The sequence below is a fragment of the Phyllostomus hastatus genome, unplaced genomic scaffold (genome assembly GCF_019186645.2).
Source record: "Phyllostomus hastatus isolate PE091 unplaced genomic scaffold, TTU_PhHast_1.1 phas_scaffold_129, whole genome shotgun sequence".
NCBI lineage: Eukaryota > Metazoa > Chordata > Mammalia > Chiroptera > Phyllostomidae > Phyllostomus > Phyllostomus hastatus.
In genome coordinates, this window is record NW_025334009.1 from 9,811,249 (window position 1) to 9,830,466 (window position 19,218).

At 51.0% G+C, this 19,218-nt stretch overlaps 1 protein-coding gene across 1 annotated transcript in view; it reads right to left on the reverse strand.

Moving 5' to 3' along the window:
• The window catches only part of LOC123830767 (myosin VIIA and Rab interacting protein), a 204,103-nt gene that overhangs the window by 23,186 nt on the left and 161,699 nt on the right, over nt 1-19,218 (reverse strand). The window contains exon 11 of the mRNA XM_045857302.1: nt 12,101-12,340. Coding sequence (XP_045713258.1) covers nt 12,101-12,340 — 240 coding nt within the window. The remainder of the gene's footprint in view (nt 1-12,100; nt 12,341-19,218) is intronic.

The window sequence follows — 19,218 nt, forward strand, 5'->3', positions numbered from 1 at the left end:
GAGCAGCCCGAACCGTGAGTGCGAACGTGCAATAACGACAGAGCTTGCCGTTGCCTGGCTGGGAAACGGAACAAACGTGGCCCTCACACGTCACCTACGACTCCCCGTCGTCATTAACTTAAGTCTCCAGGAAGCACCCAGTCTCTGCCAGGCCCTGCACTGGGCCCGGAGGGGGATACAGAAGTGAACAAACTACAGTCCCCATCCTCAGAGAGTGAGAGGGACAGGGACAGGAAAGCCAGCAGCGGGGTACAGAAGACAGGTCCTGCCCTGCCCTGAGCAACAGGCTGTGGACCAGTGAAGGGAGCAAGCACCCTGCTTGAGTGTGACTTGGCCGTAGACCAGAAGCACGGGAAAGGTGCCGGGAAACAGAGATGTTGCAGAAGGGTACGTGTGACTGAAGAACACAAGGACACAGGCCTGGGCGGCGGACGGCGTGGTGTGCACAGGGCGTGCACTGCAGCCAGGGCGTGCACTGCAGCCAGGGTGTGCAGAGGACGACAAATGGGAAAAGGGAGGCTGGGAGGGGCCAGCCGTTATGGAGCCCTGAATGCCAAGGTCAGGACTCTGAGTTTTGTCCTGCTGGCCATTAGGCACCACTGCAGGTCCTCGCCGGCCTTGTTATTAACAGCTGCCATTTACTGAGCACTGACTGCGTGCTGGGCTCTGGGGTACCTGCTTGATTTGCCTCGCCACATTTAGCCCTCCCACCTGCCCTGGGACACAGGTAGTACGCTCACTCTGTCCTCCGGGTGGGGGACGGAGGCCTGGAGAGGTGATGGGGTGTGCCCTGAGGAGCCGGGATTTGCACCCGGGTCGGCCCGATTCCAAACCTCAGGTTTTCTGCACCCCAGCTGTTCTGCCTGTCACAGGAGGGTCAGGGTCAGGGTCAGGGCTGGGAGAATCGGAGGAAGAGAAAAGCACAGAAAGCCATTCCTGCAGCTCGAATCGGAGGCCCCCGGGGTCCCAGGTGGGGTGGCTGCGGTTGGAAGGACAGGATGAGCGGCGGCCGCCAGTTCTGGGAGGGACTGAGGATGGGGGGGCGGCTGGAGAGGAAAGTGGGGTGGGGAGGGCAGGGAGCGGGGAGGTGGGGAGGTGGCAGGTGCTAGCTGCTGGGCTTCCCAGCTGAGTGACTTGGAAGACACCGACCCGTTCAAGGAGACTTAAACGCCAGGAGGGAAAGAAAGATGTTCATTAGGCTTCTGAAATAGAGAAAAATGTAATACTTCAAAGTTCCTCTCTCACAGCCCAAGAGGCTGTTTACCAAATGTCAAAATAGGATAGCCTCAAGTCATTTGTTTAGTCTCTCTTGAATGTATTATTTTTAAAAAGATTTTATTTATTTATTTGTAGAGAGAGGGGAAGGGAGGGAGAAAGAGAGGGAGAGAAACATAAATGTGTGGTTGCCTCTCACATGCCCCCTCACTGGGGACCTGGCCCTCAACCCAGGCATGTGCCCTGCTTGGGAATCGAACCTGCGACCCTTTGGTTCACAGGCTGGCACTCAATCCACTGAGTCACACCAGCCAGGGCTGAACCCATTATTTTTTGATGTCAAGCTTCCTGAGTGGGTTTGGGGGTGGGGCACAACCTTCACAGTTGGCTGTAGTAGAAATGAGAAAAGGTGGGCCCCCCCAGTCTTCATTTCAGCCTGGAGATGAACGAATGACCTTGATAGGCTGATAGGGAGGGGTGGACATCCCTAGTAACAGAAAGATCTTTAACATGTTGAGTCCCGGCCAGTGTGGCTCAGTTGGCTGGGCCTTGTCCCACAAACCAAAAGGTTGCCGGTTCGATTCCTGGTCAGGGCACATGCCTGGGTTGCAGGTTCGGTCCCCAGTTGGGGCACCTACAGAAGGCACCCAATTGATATTTCGCTCCCTCTCTTTCTCTCTCCTTTCCCCTCTCTCTAAAGTCAAAGTTAAAAATAAGTAAATAAGTAAAAAAGAGCTTTAACAACACCAAGGGCTGGCTCTCCTGGAGGAATTCCAGGCAGGGTGGAAAAGCCTTTCGGCGGTTCCGGTTGCATAAAACACAAAGTGGGGGCACAGCTTCTCCCCTGCGGAACGCTGCTCCTGGGAGACCCTTTCAGGGGGTGAGCAGGGAGAGGAGGGAGCCAGCTCGGAGCTCCTGTGGCTCCGTCCTGTACTGAGAGAGACTCTAGGCTGCTCGGAACTTCCTCCAACCCTCACACCGACCGGACCTGGCCGAGGGGTTAAGCCGCTCTTTACGGGAGGAAGGAACCGTGGCTCACGGAGGCAGACACACGGCTGGGGTCTGAGCCCAGGGGCTTTGGTCTCCAAAGTGCACGCTCCTTCCCACCGGTCGTATCACCGCTCCCCGCCCCCCACGTGCCTAACTCCCGGGACCCAGTGGACTGTGGGAAGGGATGATGGAATGGAACTGAATAGAGTAGTCAGATCAGAGAACAACAGATCGGCAAGAGAAAGGTCTACGACAGGGAGCCCTCAGGGGGCGCAGACATCGGTCAGAACGAGGTCGTTGATACGACACACCAAGGGCCAAGCCACTCAACAGAGCTGGGGACCCGCCGAGGGACCAGCCCCCGTTCGGAGCCTCACCGAGCCCGCCTGGGCCGGGGCCGCAAGCACAACCGGAGTGAGGAAGATGGGGGTCTCTAAGAGCTCCGCACTCGGTGGGACCCCCGTCCCCAGGCAGCTGCCCGCGACTCTCCTGCCCCAGGTTGCAGATGCGGTCTCGGCTGCAGGTGATGCTTCTGCCCAACTACCACAGCAAGCAAGGAAATCCGTCCAAAGACCCTCATTTCATGTATTTTTTTTTCCTTTTCAAAGGTAAGAAAAGAAACTCCATATGTCCTCCTAAAGAGCTGACAGCAATCTGCTGGAGAAACTCGGTGAAAACCTGTCTGGGGGCTCAGGAGACAGAAGGCGCGCCGGCGGTGCCTCCACACCCCGTCAACAAACATTCTCCACCAACAGACGCAGGTCCCCGAGGGGGAGGAGGAGCGGCTCCACGCAGGGGCGAGGCATGGGCGGCGGTGGAGAGAAATCGGAGCGCAGACCCAATAAATTAGCACATGCAATAACCTGAAACGGAGCACAGCCAGGCCTAGACGACGGACCTCTGGGGTGGTTTCTTAACGCGCTTAGGTTTTGATGGGCCAGCCATCTATGAAAGAAATGAGATTTTTAAAAACAGTGATTATAGAAATGGATTTTTAAAGACGTGCTGTTTGCAGTTTAGTCCCTGAATTAAACCCACCGGTCTGTGCGTCTTCCGGAGTCATTTTCCTGCCCTCCCTGGGGGGAGTCCTTGTTGCTTCACGTGGGTCCCCTGCCCAAGGCCACCAGGGACCTGGGGAGGGTGAGGGAGGAGGGGCATGCTGGGGCCGTGACCTCTGACCGAGCCTTCCCCGGCAGGTGTAGAGCAGGCAGGACTTCCCTTCTGCCGGAGGAGGTGTTGTGGTCCTCCATATTTTTTGCTACTGTATATTGGCTATTCCTCGGGGAGGGAAAAAATAGTCCCTGATACGTACTGGAAACCAGGCCCACACTCGGCTCTGAAGTCCGACGAGACAGGAAACCACCTTCCCTGCTGACTGGGGAAGGAGGTGGCACGTGGCAGCCAGGGGGACTTGCAAGGTCCCCCTTGTCACTCCTCTGCGGAAACCCCTCCAGGTGCTTCATTCTTTGCGTGGCCCACGTGGCCCTGCCTCCCTGGCCCCTGTTCCCTCTCTCTGCCCCACCACGCTCCCCTTGGCCACCCCGCTGCAGCCACCCGGGATCTTCAGCCTGTTCCCCGGAGCCGTCAAGGTCATTTTCACCTTCAGGCCTTGCATATGGCCTCTGCCTGATGAGCTTGGCCCTCAGATTTTTGCCTGACTTTTTCCCTCTTGTCCTTCAGGTCTCAGTCTGAAGGACACTTGGTCAGAAAGGGCCAGGCCATCTGGGACTCAACCTCCTCCCAACTCGCGTCCATCACTGTCCTGCTTAGCCTTCTCCTTAGCGCTTGTTGCCACCTGACATCTTCCCCCGGATGTGGGTACACATCCATCTGCCGTCTCCTCCAACAGATGGTGAGTTCCGAAAGAGCAGGGAATGTCCCTCTCTTATTCTGACAGGACTGCAGCTCTTGGTTCTGCCATTATCTGTTGCCTGAGTGCTGCGTGGACAGGAATTCACACTCCCCAGGGAAGTGGGGCGTGTCCTTTGTCACTGTGTCCTGGTCGTGTTGCTGGGCCCGCAGACCAGGAACATCCATTCGCTCCTTCGCTGGAGTGAACATTAAGGGCTTACCCCCTCGCCGTCCTCCCCTCCCCGAAGGAACACGTGATCATTTGTCCCAACACCATTTATTAGGAAGTGATCTCGTCGCAACCAGAGGTGAGCAGTGGGCAGAAATCATAAGATAAACAGTGAGTCTGATTTTTATATGTTCTGGACTATACTCTGGACTATTTCATTGCATCTATCATCAATATCCGTAAATTCAATGATCACACCTTTAAAATGTAATGCACTGTCTTAACAGAGAGGTTCTCTTCCTTCCCCTTTTATTTTTCTAAACACTTCTAAATTATTCTTGATTTTATTCTATCAGATGATTTAAAAAATCCTTTCAGAAAATTAAAATATATCTGGTTTGGCTTTTGACTTGAATTCCACTAAACGTCTACCTTAATTTGGGAAGAATTCATCTTTCCACATCTTTGCCACTAGCAAACTGCTAGATTTCTGGGAGATTGGCAGTTCTCTTGTTAAGTTTTAATTTCACATTCTTTGCTGCTATTATGGATGGAATGAGTTTCTATTTTATCCCTCCACCTCCCCCAATCTGGCTTGAGATTCATCTGCATATTCAGTTGATGGCAAATTAATGGCCAAACTAGAAAGTCCTGGTGTGAGGTCCAGCGTAAATCCCAGGACCACTTGAGCTGTGCTGTGCAATTATGCTGAATGCTGTGGGTTTATGAGCAGACCTGCTACTAACAGACCTCTTCTTCGAATAGAATGAATTTTTATTTTGCCTCTACTTTGCAAGGCTGCGGAATTCCCTGACAGACGCGCTCTCTCTCAGGTAAACGCTTGTGAGCTGACTCTCCCCAGGTCCTTATCGCTGCCTGGGGACCCTTCCGATCCCTCCACGTTACTCTCTCCCCCATTCTGTGCGACAGCTATTTCAAACCCTCTCCCCCGATCCCACCATCCCCTCACGTTCTGAAGACAAAGCTGCCTTCTGGTCCGAGAGCTAGAGAGAGGGGGGAAGGGCGTAGAACACAGAAGAAAACCTCTTCAACCTCCTGACGTCACCTTTACCCACATACGCGTACGTGGACCGATCTGTCTTTGCTATTCTGCTGACCAGGTCCCACCCGGTTCCTGGGCCCCGCCCCCTCCACTTCCTCAAGGGTCCCTTATTGTTGGACAGTGGGGTTGTTTTGGTCTTTTCCTGTAATACGAACACAATGCGTAATAAACTGTATTGTGGTGCCCCTGGTTGCTTGTCCATGGCCACCGCTTGGGACAAGTGAGTGAACCTATGGCTGCTGGACCACAGGCTGTGCCCCCGTCGACGGCTTTGAGTCGCCAAGCTGGCTGTTCAGGAGCGAGCTGTTAGCTTCCACACGGTTGTGAAAATTCCAGTTTTCCTCTTGTTACCAATTTCTGGTTTCATACCGCGGCGGTGGGTAAAGATGTGTGGTGTGATGTCAACTTCTTCCACGTGTTAAGGCCTGTCCCGTGACGTAGCACATGAACCATCTCGGAGAACGTTCTGTGTGTGTTGCAGAAGAGGGCGTCAACGTATCCTGCTGCTGTCGCATGCAGTGTCCTGTACGTGTCGGTGAGGGTCATCTGCTGCACAGGTGGAGCCCAGCGTTTCCTTAGTGCTTTTCCGTCTGGATGAGCTGTTGAAAGTACTGAAGTCCCCCACTATTACTGTATTGTTCTCCAGTTCTCCCTTCAGATCTGTTAGCGTTTGCCTAAAATATTTAGGTGCTCTGATGTTCAATGTATATATTTATGATTGTTTTAGCCTCTTGAGGAATGACCCTCTTTATCATTATATAATCACCTTTTTGGTCAGCTTTTGAGTTAAAGTCTGTTTTGTCTGACACAAATAGGGCTACCCATGCTCTCTGTTAATTTCACTTGCAGGGCGTATCTTTTTGCATCCCTTCGCTTTGGCTCTATGTGTGCCCTTAAAGCTGAAACAACCCTCTTGTAGACACACAGCTGGGTCTTCTTCTTTTGTAAAACTTTTATTTACTTATTTGTATTTTTTCAAGAGAAAGGAAGGGAGGGAGAAAGGGAGGAAGAGGAACATTGATGCAAGAGAAAAACATCAATTGACTGTCTCCCACATGTGTCCCAAGTGGGGATCAAACCTGCAACCGAGGCAGGTGCCCTGACCAGGAATCGAACCAGTGACCCTTTGCTTTGTGGGATGGTGCCCAACTGACTGAACCACACCAATCAGGGCTGCTTCTTCTTCTTTGTAAATCTATTCAGCTACTCTGTATCTTTTGATTGGAGAATTTAATCCACTTATATTTAGAGTGATTATTTACAGACAGGACTTTATAATGCCATCTTTTAATTGGTTTTCTGGCTGTTTTGTTGTTCTCTTATTCTTTTCTTCCTCTCGTGTGGTCTTTGCAAATTGACGACTTTCCATTTTTCCATCATCCATGGGGTGCCAGAACTTCTCCACTGGACTCCTGGACTTCCACAAAGGCTCTCTTGGCCATGGGTAATTGTACTGTTTCGTGTTCTCCAAGGGCTCCCGGGCCATGGCCAAGAGGGGCTGGGGTCGGTTCTCAGGCCACTCCAGGGTCCAAAGCCATGTCTGAGGTCTGCACACCTACTACCTGACGCATGGGGGGGGTGGCGAGACTCCTCCAGGGAGTGTACACGTGTAAGTCGTCGTCATTCTTTATACTTTCACGGAGAGGAGGGTCACCACTGTCACCGAATACCTAAGGAGGTCTGCAACCCTCAGAAAGCTAACAGCTACGGCTGTTGAGTTTTTATCTTTTTATTTTTTTTAATCAGAAATGGTTGCTTAACTTTATCAGCTGTTATTTGGAATTAATTCTTCATTCGACATTCATGAATTTCTTATTTTATGTCCAATACCAATTTAGGAATTTAACAACATAACCATGTTTTCCCCCTTTTATTTGTAAATACAATGGAAAATATTAATGTTTCCAAAAATGGACATTATTACCTTCCTAGACTAAATCCTACCTGGCCATTGTAAATGATCATTTTATTATGTAGTTGGAAACAGTTTGCTAGCACATTAAGAATATTTGAATGTTTATTAACCAGGGAATGAATATGTAAATTTGTGGTGGTGTGTGCATTTTGGGTCAGATTCAGACCAAGGTTTTAAATAAATAAAGTAAACTGGAATGCTTTCAATTTTTTAAATGCTAAAGAACAGTGTAAATAGTATGGAAGTGATCAGTACCATAAACATTTGATGGATTTTACTGGCGGAGATGCTGAGTCTAGCCTCTTTCTGAGGAATAATTCTTTAACTGCTTTGTCCGTTTCTTCCACGGTCTGTTTAGGTTTTATAACACTTCCAGAGCCAGGCTCACTCCTTTACTTCTTTGGAAACAGTATTTAAAAAATTATTACCAGTATCAAATTACTCACCTATAATTAGGAAAATCTTAAAGCTACACATAGTTCTTATTTTTCAAACATATGCACATACTATTTTAATTCACAAAACACATTATTTATGTAAAAGCGTTTGCATTCACAACTCTTTGTCATGTATTTATTTGATCAATAGTAAAATATTATGATATTCAAGATGTTTTTTGATATTTACAATGAGGTCTCATTCAGGAAAGACTCTTTAGGGTTTCACTGTATTGCTTTGAGATGGATATTCTTCATCAGAATTATCTATTTTATTGAGAGTTTTTAAAGTGTAATATGTGTTAAATTTTTCCAAGGACCATTTTGGCATCCCTTGAGATTGTGACGTGCTTTTAAAAAATAGTATATACCAAATGGAGCTTCCTGCTATTAACTTTATTTTTGCATTTTGAGAATAAGTATATTACTTATGGCTTGTGATTCTCTTAATATTGCAACATTTAGTTTGCTAGTATTTTATTTGGGATTTTGTACATGTGTTTGCAGTTGAGACTTTCTTTCTTTCCTCCCTCCCTCCCTCCCTCCCTACTTTCCTTCCTTCCTTCCTTCCTCTCTTTCATTTTCATATTCTCTCCACCCAGACTGGTTTTCAAGAGCACAGGCCTGCATATTCTGCAGGCCTTCAGACACACAGTATCTTTTTTGTCTTCTCCCCCCTCTTACCTCCCGTGATCCCCTCTCCTTAGGGTGTCTCACTTTTGGGCTTTAGTGAGGTCAGAGCTCTAACCTGGAGCCTTGTTTTCTAGACCTTTCTCTTTACAGCCTTCTAGAGCTACTCTGCCTTGCTCTCTTCAAACCCCACCTGTCCGATATCCCGCTCCACCGCTGTGGGTGACGCGACACCAGTTTCCCCTGACCCTTCAGTTAGCACCCGCAGTTTGCAGAGGCTTTAAGGAAGCTTTGCACTGGAGTTCCGCCAGCCTTTCCCTGGTGCTCAGCTCATCTTTGGCCTAGAGAGGAAGATGCTCTGGGCTGAAGCCCCAGTGATCCAGGAGAGAACCTGGAACTCCGTCTTCCCAGACCGGCAGGTCCTCCCCCGCCTTGCTGCACGCAGGATGCAGCCGTGGGAATGAGGCAAGCCAATGACCACATGCAATGAGCCCCCCCCCCCCACCTGTTCCACTGCTGTGCATAAGAGCTGCAGCTCCACGTGGATGGACAGCTAACGCTTCTCTTTGTCCCGGGCAACAACAGGTACATAGAGAGTTAGGAAAGAGATGTTAATTCTGCCATAGGCATGCGGCCTGTGGGAATCAGTGGAGTTCCTAAGATGCAAGTGAGGATCTGACACCACGTTCCCTTCGGCACCAACCGAAGATAAAGACACGCTTCAGAAACACAGAGCTACCTGGAGGGAAGACAGCGACGCCTCTCGTGGATGGTGAGTTCCTTTACAAGGGCGGGACACATGTGGACAATACTTGACTTTACGGGGACCCTGAGCTATCCACAAACGGCTGGTCACAAGCACAGGAAACTCCAGAAACCCAAGGCTCTGGGCTTGCTCGGACAACAGTCGGCAAACCTGTCTCCCTGACCGCCAACCGGGGTTGCGTCTCCACGCCACCCGGGGTCAGGGAACGGGGGGCAGCCGTGAGAAGAGGCCCGCAGATGTCCCTAAGTTCAGAGAAGTCTCAGTAACTGGGTGAGAATCGTTCCATGAAACTATAAACATGAGAGGTGACAGCTGGCCTGTGAGTCCCTTGTGAAAATAAAGCACGGTGACTCAGCTACTTGTGATAATAATTAGTAAACAGGGACACTTGAAATAAAAATGCCTTCAGCACACTGGACGTACAGGCTCACCCGCAATGCAAGCATTTGCTAATTTGAGCCTTCCACAAATACGCCTGTTCCAAAAGCCAGACCCGGAGGACATCGTTTGTCCTGTACACAGTGTCACCAGTGAGCCTCAGGTCAGGAAACAGAATCCTATGTAATCCGTTACACTGAGAAACCAGAAGGGACATCTCTGACCCAACCAACAATGAAGACCTGGCCTGGGTCCTAGGGATCAACTGAAAAACAAGACAGACGTGGACGTATCGAGATGCTGGGAACAAGTTCAGGGACAGCGGGGCAGCTCTGGCTGCCAAATGGGGAAACCACGGGAGAGGCCGAGAAGAGCGTGGAAGGCCAGGGGGAAGAGCTCGGAGGTGGGGTCCCGTCGGCAGGCAAGGAAGGACACGAGTTAGCTAGTTCTAAGGAGGGGCAGTGAGCTGAGACATTGACCCAAGTCCACAGGCAAAGGTTGTACATTACACAATTGCGTTTCAAACTCGATCTAATCCTGAAGCCCATCTCTACGCCCTTTTAGTTCTAAATAATATTCCGTACGACCTGAATTCCTGTTTTCCTTCCATCAGAGTAGCCCATGCCTGATGGAGAAAAAATAGATTAACTATCTTTTCTGTGTGCTCCATCCAGCAAAGTGATGCCTGGCTCCTATTGAATGCATGGATTCATGGGAGGCTGGGGGAAGTACTTGAACTTTGAGAAACTGACCCACTTGGGAGTTTGAATAAGAGCAACTCTCCTAATTTCTTACTCTGCAAGGCCATGGGGTTGCGGGGGCGTGGAGGGCTTGAGTAAGCGCCCAGGACCTTCTGCCTGTGGTCCCTCCGTTCCCTGTTCTCATCCTTCTGCCCAGGAGAACACAGCGCAGAGCAGGTCGGAGGCTGTGCCTCCAGAGGGTGGGGCTGGAGGTGGAGGAGGGCTGGGAGTGCCCGACCCCTGGGGGTTGGCCCACCCTTGGCACAGCATGAGCTCTGAGCCTTGGGAATACCAAGCCAGTAGGATGCAGAGCTGTTGTCAGAAATAACGGATATTCCCCAGTGACTGTTTGGCCCGCAGCTCCGGCAGACAAATGTGACTGTAACAGGGCATCCCTTAAAGTCACAGAGAGGGTCAGAGCCCAGGCCCAGCGAGGAAGCAACGGGGTGGAGCCCACGCCCCAGGGAGGGGCTGCCCGTGAAGGGCCGAGCTCTGCTCTCCCAGCCACAGACACGCCCGGGGAAAGACGTGTGCACCGCCCACAGGCAGAGGGCCCTGCGGGCTTACGAGTGGGGACTCGACGGCCCTGGGGGGTGGGGTGGGGATGCGTGGAAGGCTGAGTCTGAGATGCTGGAGGACTCAGGGGCTCAGCCATGGAGGACGGTCCCCACTTCCCTCCGGGCCTGCTCTTGACCACCTGTGGTCATTCCGAGGCTGGCCTGGCTCCTCCCTAGAACCCCAACTTGGCCGTGAAGCAGACGAAGAGGGCTCGTTCGTGCATGCACGCGGGTTACCAGGAACTTGCTGGCTGACATGGCATCGTCTCACAACAAGAGCAAACTGATCCCAAGCACAAAGAAATCTAGCTATTTCCAGATAAGAGCTTATCTGGGTTCCAGAAGGGACAGCTTGTTGTAACGGAAGGAGCCGATGGTTTGGGACCGCGTGGCTTGGTGCGGCAGCCCCTGCTCTAAAACCCACAACTGGTGGATCTTGGGTAAGTTCCTTCCTGATTAAACTCGGTTGCCTCATTTGCAAAAGGGGCTGTACCTCCAGCAAAGAGGTTTTATGAAATGAACTGACCGATACGCGCAATGCACGAGGCACAGATGAGACAATCGACCAGTGTCAGCTTCTCCCCTTCCCACTGGAGGCATCAGGGACACCCCCGCACCAAAGCGGCCCAGCGCAGCATGGGCGTGTTTGGAGAAGCTGTCAGGGAACCCAGGCACGTGGTGGGGGGCGGGGCAGAGCACTGGCCGCAGGCGGGGAGACCGGGAGCCCTCTCTCCAAGCAGTGGGGTCTCTCTTCTGCGGTTTTCCAACAATGCCACTCGGAACTCAGGGGCCGGTGAGTGGGGTGGGGAAAGTGGGGAGAGGGTGGGGCTGAGGTTCAGCGTTTGGGGCTTTGGGGGCCCTGGGAGTAGCAGTGTTTTGAAGCTGTTTACTATGCTGGGACTCCACACAAGGATTCCGAGGCCCAGACAAACAAACCCCAGTCTGGAAACCGCAGACATCAATGGTCCAGGAGCCCACCTGCACACACAGACCACCCCCTGAGGCTTCCTTGTTGACCAAAAGAGGGACGGCTCGATGTTCCCCATCCACAGGCAAAACTCCTCACGGGAGGGTGAGGGACCCTGCTCCTTGCCCACGAGAGAGGCCATGTGCATGGAGTTACAGACTGGGGACCAGAGGGCCGTGTTGATGCAGGGCAGTCACTAGGAGATGGGAAGTCTCAGAAAGCTTCCGTCAAACACAACGCTGGTCTCCTGACCGAATCACTCAGATCTAATCAGGAGGGCTTCCGCAGGCTCTCCCAAGTGTACGGGGGAGACCGTTTTAGGGAGAGCTCTGCGGGTCCCCCCATCTCTGTGCAAACACAGAACCTTTCCCGTAGCCCAGCTGCAGGGACCGAGCTGTCGCAGGGGGGTTCACGGCCCTTACCTTCATCAGCTCCTCCCGGATGCTCTGGCTGTTGTCCTCAGAGGACAGACTTTCCTTCCGGTTCTCCGACTCCGTCTTGGACTCGGACTCTTGATCTTCCCCCGAAGAGGTCTCCTTCTCGCTCATGTTCATTGCCAGCTCGAACAGCTTGTTTCTCAGTTTATCCTCCTCGGCGTCTGCTCCGGTCCGGGGGTGCTGGGTCTCGACGCTGAGGTCGCTCTCTGATACATCACCTGACACCTGAAAGAAAACGGGAATCGTGAGCTGTGGATGCCTCTGCCACAGGTGCGTGGCTTGCTGTCCCCAGTAACACCCAGTGAAGCATCGACCAGGAGGGGAACAGCTCTGTGACCTGGTCTGCGTCCTCTATGGATGGGCGTTCACTTTCTACTTCTATTTCCTCGAATACATGCATCTTAGCCCTTTGTGAAAGGGTTCGGGCAGATGAGCACCTCTGCTCAGAAACACCTCGGAATTCATCCGTGGTTTTCATTCACAAAACACGTACTGGGCATGCAGCCTGGGCGGCACTGCGCTGGTGCTGATAAGGCCAGGCCGAACACCCTGGCCTGCCCTTAGTGAAGCAGTCACGGTAATGCCTTCTCTACGGACTGTCGCTATGGTGACGGCAGAGACAGGGGTGGGGAGGTAGGAGGGGGTGCTCTGATAGCCCACCGAGGGGCACTCGCTAGTGTGGGGGCAGGGAAGTCTTCCTTCTGGAAGGAGTTGAGATTCAAAGTATGGCAGTTACCCAGCTGAGAGGGAGAGAGGGAAGAACAGGACGCTAGGGCCAAGATTTTGAGATGGAGCAAGGCCCTCGCACACTCGCGAGGAGTACTGCGTGATATTGCCGTGATAATTACATAGTGTAGTCATCACATTGACGGCTCCTGCTGCCCACTTGGTGGGCATCTCCTCAGCTCCTTCTGTGAGTAAACCCCTGACCAGGCCTGGGGGACTCCAGGAGGACATGGAGGCTCTGCCCCTCACTTTATCCTTGACCTTGACTTGGACGGATGTCTGTGGAATGTTAAGATAACCCTCAGGACACTATCAGGGTCTCTTAGACCCAGTTTTAATTTTTTCAGTTTCCTCTTTGAATTGTTCAGTCTCTTTATAAGGCTTGATATTTCATGGCTTTTATTATTTTGTGAAGGGCTTCCAGAGAAGAAAGAGAAAATTGACTTACATTTTAAGTAAAAATATAACTCATTCTATTTTGCATTTACTGTATGGGTACATTGGGTCCTTTTAAAAATCCAGGGTACACGATGGGATCTTTGTGATCTTATTTTTCCTATCATTTGAAATATTTTGTACTGCATCATCTCGGGAAATATCTTCCATTATTACTCATCGGTTATTCCCAATTACGCTGAAAGAGGCTCAGACAATATCACAAGGAGAATAGAATTGCCCAGAAGGATGACTCAGTAGCGAAATCAATCATCACCATTCTGAGTTTGCTTTTAGCTCATTGCAAACAGTTGAGAATTGAAAACTTTCACAATGGCAAAGAGAAGGAACCGACAGAGGACGACACTTTGCAATTATTCGGTGACTCAGGAGATGAATTCGAGGGAGAGCACAGCCCTCCGGACTCCCACGATGATGGCCAAGTTGATTGCGGACACAAAATCCCAGGCTGAGAGTGTTCTGATGATCATGTCCAAGGTGAATATCTTAAACTTGAGAATCAATGAGTACACGATGTATGAATGAGGACAGACATGCGGTGTTTTCATCTAGTTAGTCATTCAACGGGAAGGGCTTTATCCAACACGTTCTGCAACCAGAATCTGGACCATCCCGTTTGGCTAAAACGATGTGCGACAGTCTTTCATTCTTAATGATATTTGTGCATCAAATTGGCTGGACACAGTTCATAATGGAGCAAATGCGGAGGGCGGCTGATGCCATAAAGGCGATTAGAAGGACATAGGCTGTAGGAATGAAAAGCGGTCACTGGACTGATCAGCGAAACAAGGTCCACGGGCCGTGACTGCTTTTTCTGGTCCTGCCCGAGGAGGAGGAATCCTTTTCTGGGGGCGCGGGGAAGCTTCCCGGGAAGAACGGCCTCTGAGCAGGTTCTTGGACGACGAGGACGATTTGCGTGCAGAGACGTGAGGTCAGGCGTTCTTAGTGAGGAAGCCGCAGGGCCCGCCGGACCCAGGATGGGCGAGCTTGCCTGGAGCAGTCAGAAGGGAAAGGCCTGGAAGGGGAGCCAGTGGGGAGCTTGGGGGTCGGCAGGACACGGGCCTGGAGCCGACCTCGGAGGGCTGCGCACCAGCCCAGCCGGAGGAACCGAGCTTTCCCCAGCGAAGAACGTGGCTGCTCCTGGTGCGCTGTGCACGGGATCGGCCAGGGAGGCAGCAACGGGCTGCAGGCTCACTCCTGCTAAACCTCCTCTTCCCGTCTCACTCGGCAGGTTTAACACGCCCGACGGTCAAGTCATCTTAACTCGGCTTCGCTTTGCTTTGGCTTTAGCCTTTTTTTATATATATATATATAAGAACTTACGAAGAATTCATCAATGGTGATTCAGTCCATATCTAGCAAACTTGCACTGAGGGCCTACTACGTGCTGGGCCCTGCGATGGGCACTGAAGCTAGAGACCGAGAGGGATGAGGTCCCTGCTCTGGTGGGGGTCACGGTCTGATGGAGGGAGGCACAGCCGGCCAGGATCGGGCTATGGTGGGGTTCAACATACACACAGGTTGTGTGTGATGGGGCTTTGAGGGACTCATGAGGCACCCCCCAGTTGGTTGAAGGGGATGTCGTTGGGGAAGTGGAATTGGGACAGGTGATACCTGAGCAGAACCTTAAAGGGTGGAACCCTAAGAACTGTGAGGACAGCCCTCATGTTTTATTTGAGCTGCGCATTGTGTTACTGCTGAGTGATGGTGGCCCAGAGTTCCGGGAGGACCCGCGATCGCGTGCCCAGGGCCCTGGCACCCAGGAGGTGTAGTGCCGTGAACGCGGAGGAAGTGTCATTATCAGAGCCACCAGAGCTGCAGAACTAACTTGGTGATATGTGGCCACGTAACAGTTACCGGGTAGATTAACAAAGACCTGCATCTCCAAAGACACATGGATGCAGTGAGTCCTCACCTGATGGTGTGAGTAGGTTCTTGGGAGCTGTGGCTTTAAGTGACATGACGTGTAATGATGCCACTTTGGCCACAGGCCAGTGGACGCGAACAGAAGGGAAGTCCCTACGTCATATATCTAATCGCAGAAGCATTGCCAAAGAAAGACCCAGAGCAATTCTCATGTTAAACACTGAAATAAGTGGGAGCAATGCAGACATGTAAGAAAGGCTAATGAAAAGAAGTAAGATCATTATATATATTTTTTAACCCACTTATTCCAGTTCAAGGTTGCCAGGGTCTGGAGCCTGTCCTGGCAGCTCAGGGCACAGGGTGGGACCCACCCTGGACAGGATGCCCACCCACCGCAGGCCCACTCACGGACACCCACACCCACTCAGGCTGGGACGAGGTACACACGCCAGTTCACCTCACGTGCACGTCTTTGGGATGTGGGGAAGATGGAGTCCCCGGAGAAAGCCACGCAGACATGGGGAGGAGGGGCAGACTCCACACAGGCAGTGGCCTCGGCAGGGAATGAATTGTTTAACATCCTCATCAAGGTTACAGTGAAACAACGTCAAACAAAATGACGTTATTCAGAAGACCTGCTGTAGTGAGAATATTCTCCTGGCCTCAAACCGTGGTCCGGAATGTAGGAGAAATGCTCGTCATAAAACAAGTAAACTAAAACGCAGCATCTGAGCCTGCTGCCATGGGGGTGGGCTCCTCAGGCTTCCGAAGACCAGCCCCACTCCCAACCCCCCTCAACGCCCCCCTGTTCTACGGCCACTTAGAAACCGTATCTCTCCCAACATGTGCAAATGCGTGAAGGGAAGCACCAGCCATGCAGCCACGCTACGTCCTCGGAGGTTGGGGCACGGGATGTAAAGCCCGAGGATGGAGACGATGAAAACCGTGCAGAAGAAAACAGTCGTTTTGTTGTTTCCTATCCCTTCACCGACTCAGTGTACGAATGTGCAGCGAGGTTCTTAGCCATCTGTTCAGAGACTCCTATAGCGAGACAGTGAGGGTAGGAATCCACTCCTGCCTTCAGCTAGCACAGGGGAAACGACGCCACGGTGCCAGATACTGGCAAACAGAAGGTGGGGGAAAGCATTATCCTCATTCGACAATGACTACCAGACCATGGTGGCATGCACCTACGGAAAAACACCGCAGAGCAGGAAAGCAAAAGTCAGCTTGAAGACATCACGCAAGTGTTACTAACCACCAGGACGCCATGTCTGTCAGCAGCTTTGCATTTTCGTTAAAAAGGGATAACACAGAGAGTCCGTGATGTGGGGGAAGTCAGTTATAGAAGGTCATAAGCACGCAGACTGGAAGCCCACAGGATGAGGCCAAGTGGGGAGACTGGGGAGACGACAGAGGAAAGGGAGCGCGGCAGGATTAGAACCCGCAGCTGGAGAGAGGGGCAGCAGCGCCAACCGTGGGAAAACAAGAGCGAGGTGGAGGACACAGTGGGGAATGCCGAGGAGCGGACAGAAGCGGGAAAACGGTGAGAGGCGATCGCAGACGTGGAAGGCAGAGAATCCATATCGGCACACAAATGGCGGATGGCCCCGGAGGAAGCAGTGGCCACAATGACAGAGGAACACGCCCCTGAGGTGAAAAAGGACCCAGGTGTGCACACATCACGTGCCACAGCATGAAATGAACACACACCTACCGTCCTGGCAAGGATGCTCGCTTTCGAAAGAAACAACCAATCAAATAGTTTTGGAAAGGAGAAACAAGTGTCCTATATAGGGTGAGGCGAAGTAGGTTTACCGTTGTTCGTATAGAACATAATGCAATAACTGATAAATAATTACACAGGAATACAGTCTGTGTTTCGTGGAGTAACAACTGCGAACCTTCGTCTGCCCACCCCGTCGAAAGGGAAGATGAGGCTGTCTTCAGGTTTCACCCCAGCACTGAGATGACCTGCCACAGAGCGCTGGAGGGAAAGGGACTCTGACCAACACGGTTCATGCCACCTGTGGGCGCCGGGGCACTGGGGTTGGTTTATCCAGGGGGACAGGAAGGTGTGTTCAGCTCTCATGATGACAGCGTGCACAGAGACTCACGAGTGAGGGGGACCTGAGGTCGGGGAGCAAGGTCGAGGATGTGGGAGAGAACTCCCGTGCTCAGCTGGCTGCACCTGCCCATCATGGCTGGTGGGGTGAGAGGGGCTGCGGGGAGCGACCAGCAGATACAGGCTGCTGCATCGTGGGGGCGGCTCCCCGGACGGACGAGATGGACAGGAGGAAAACCACAGACGGATGGAGACAGCAGCAGCGAAGCGTGGGGAATTAGGGAAGTGAAGACGGGCGGATATGAAGGTGAGCTTCGGGAGGCAGGAGACTGGAGGAGACTCAGATGTCTCGAGATGTACATTAGTCCCAAATAGTAAATGCATTTGGAGCAATCCAATCAAAACTTTAAAAAAAATGTGTTTTGGGTATTCGAAAGCAGGCTTTTTTAAAAATCATTTACAAGGGTAAAGGAACTGATCAAAGTCAAGACACTTTTAGAAAATGTTGTGAACAAAAGCAACAGCAAATGGAAAACCATCTGTCAGATATTAAGATATAGTACAAAATTCATGTACGTAAAATAAAGTTGTATTTGTGTGTGAATGGGAGCAACAGAGAGAGTAAAACACCAGGCTCGGGGAAGTAAAAAAAGGTTAATAGATATTAAAAGGGGCATCTGGAGCCTGCAGATAGAGGAGGAATTATTTAATAATGATTTGGTGAGAAATACTTAATCCTAAAAAATAAGGTTAGATCTCACCCTTCGTATCATGCAGAAAAGTAAAATACAAATGGACTAAAGGGCTAAATGTAAAATACAAAACTATGAAGTATTAGGAAAATATTCTGCCCTGGCTGGCGTAGCTCAGTGGATTGAGCGCAGGCTGCGAACCAAAGTGTCCCAGGTTCGATTCCCAGTCAGGGCACATGCCTGGGTTGCAGGCCATGACCCCCAGCAACCTCACATTGATGTTTCTCTCTCTCTCTCTTTCTCCCTCCATTCCCTCTCTAAATAAAATAAATAAATAAATAAAATATTTTAAAAAAAGAAAGAAAAAGAAAATATTCTTATAATGGAGGATTTGAAGCTTTCTTAAACAAGGTACCAAAGAAAAAAAGATAAAGGAAATATTGATATATTATTGTTAAGAAAAATGATTATAAATTATTAGTAACAAACATTTTTGCATGTGAAAGAGACTTAAATAAAGTTAAGGCAGAAGTGATAAATGAGGGGAGCATATTGTCAATGCGTGACCCTCAAAAAACTAAAATCTTTATATGTATGACCCATGGACATGAACTAAGGTGGAGGAATGACGGTGGGAGGGGGGTCCAGGGAGGAGGGGAATGAAGGGGAGAAAAAGGAAAAAGGAGAAAAATCCTGAAATCAACAAAATGACAAAATAAAACTAATTCATAAAAATCATAAGAAAAAGGCAAATGGTACAACACAATAATACAAGAAGGGAAATGTGTCTATCACAGAAGAAAACATGCAAATGGCTTTAAATATAGAAAAAAGGCTCAACTTCAGCAGCAACTACGAAAGTGGTAACTAAAAAGAAATGTACTCTTTTCCTCACGTCAGTCGGCGACACCGTAAGTCGGCGACACACAGCACTAAGCGCTGTGGACGGTAGGAGAAAACACACTCAAACAGCACCACGGCCGTGCCAGTCACGATGAGGTTTTGGGAGCTTGATTTGGCCAGTACTCACTAAAATGAAAGACCTTTGTACCCTTCCGGTCAGCAATTCTACTTCCTGTGCTTTTACCAAGAGACCTGCACAAGGACATTCTCCGCAGTAGTGTCTGCAACATCAACGTGGAAAAGCCTTCAACGCCCATCCTCACGGGCACTGCTGACCGCTGACTCCCCCCCACAACCGAGGGAGCGGTGGAGAGCCCAGGGGGTGGGCTGGGCACTGGGAGCAGCCTGCCCTGGTGGGGAGAAGTCTTTCATCGCTAGCAGTGCTTAGAATTTTC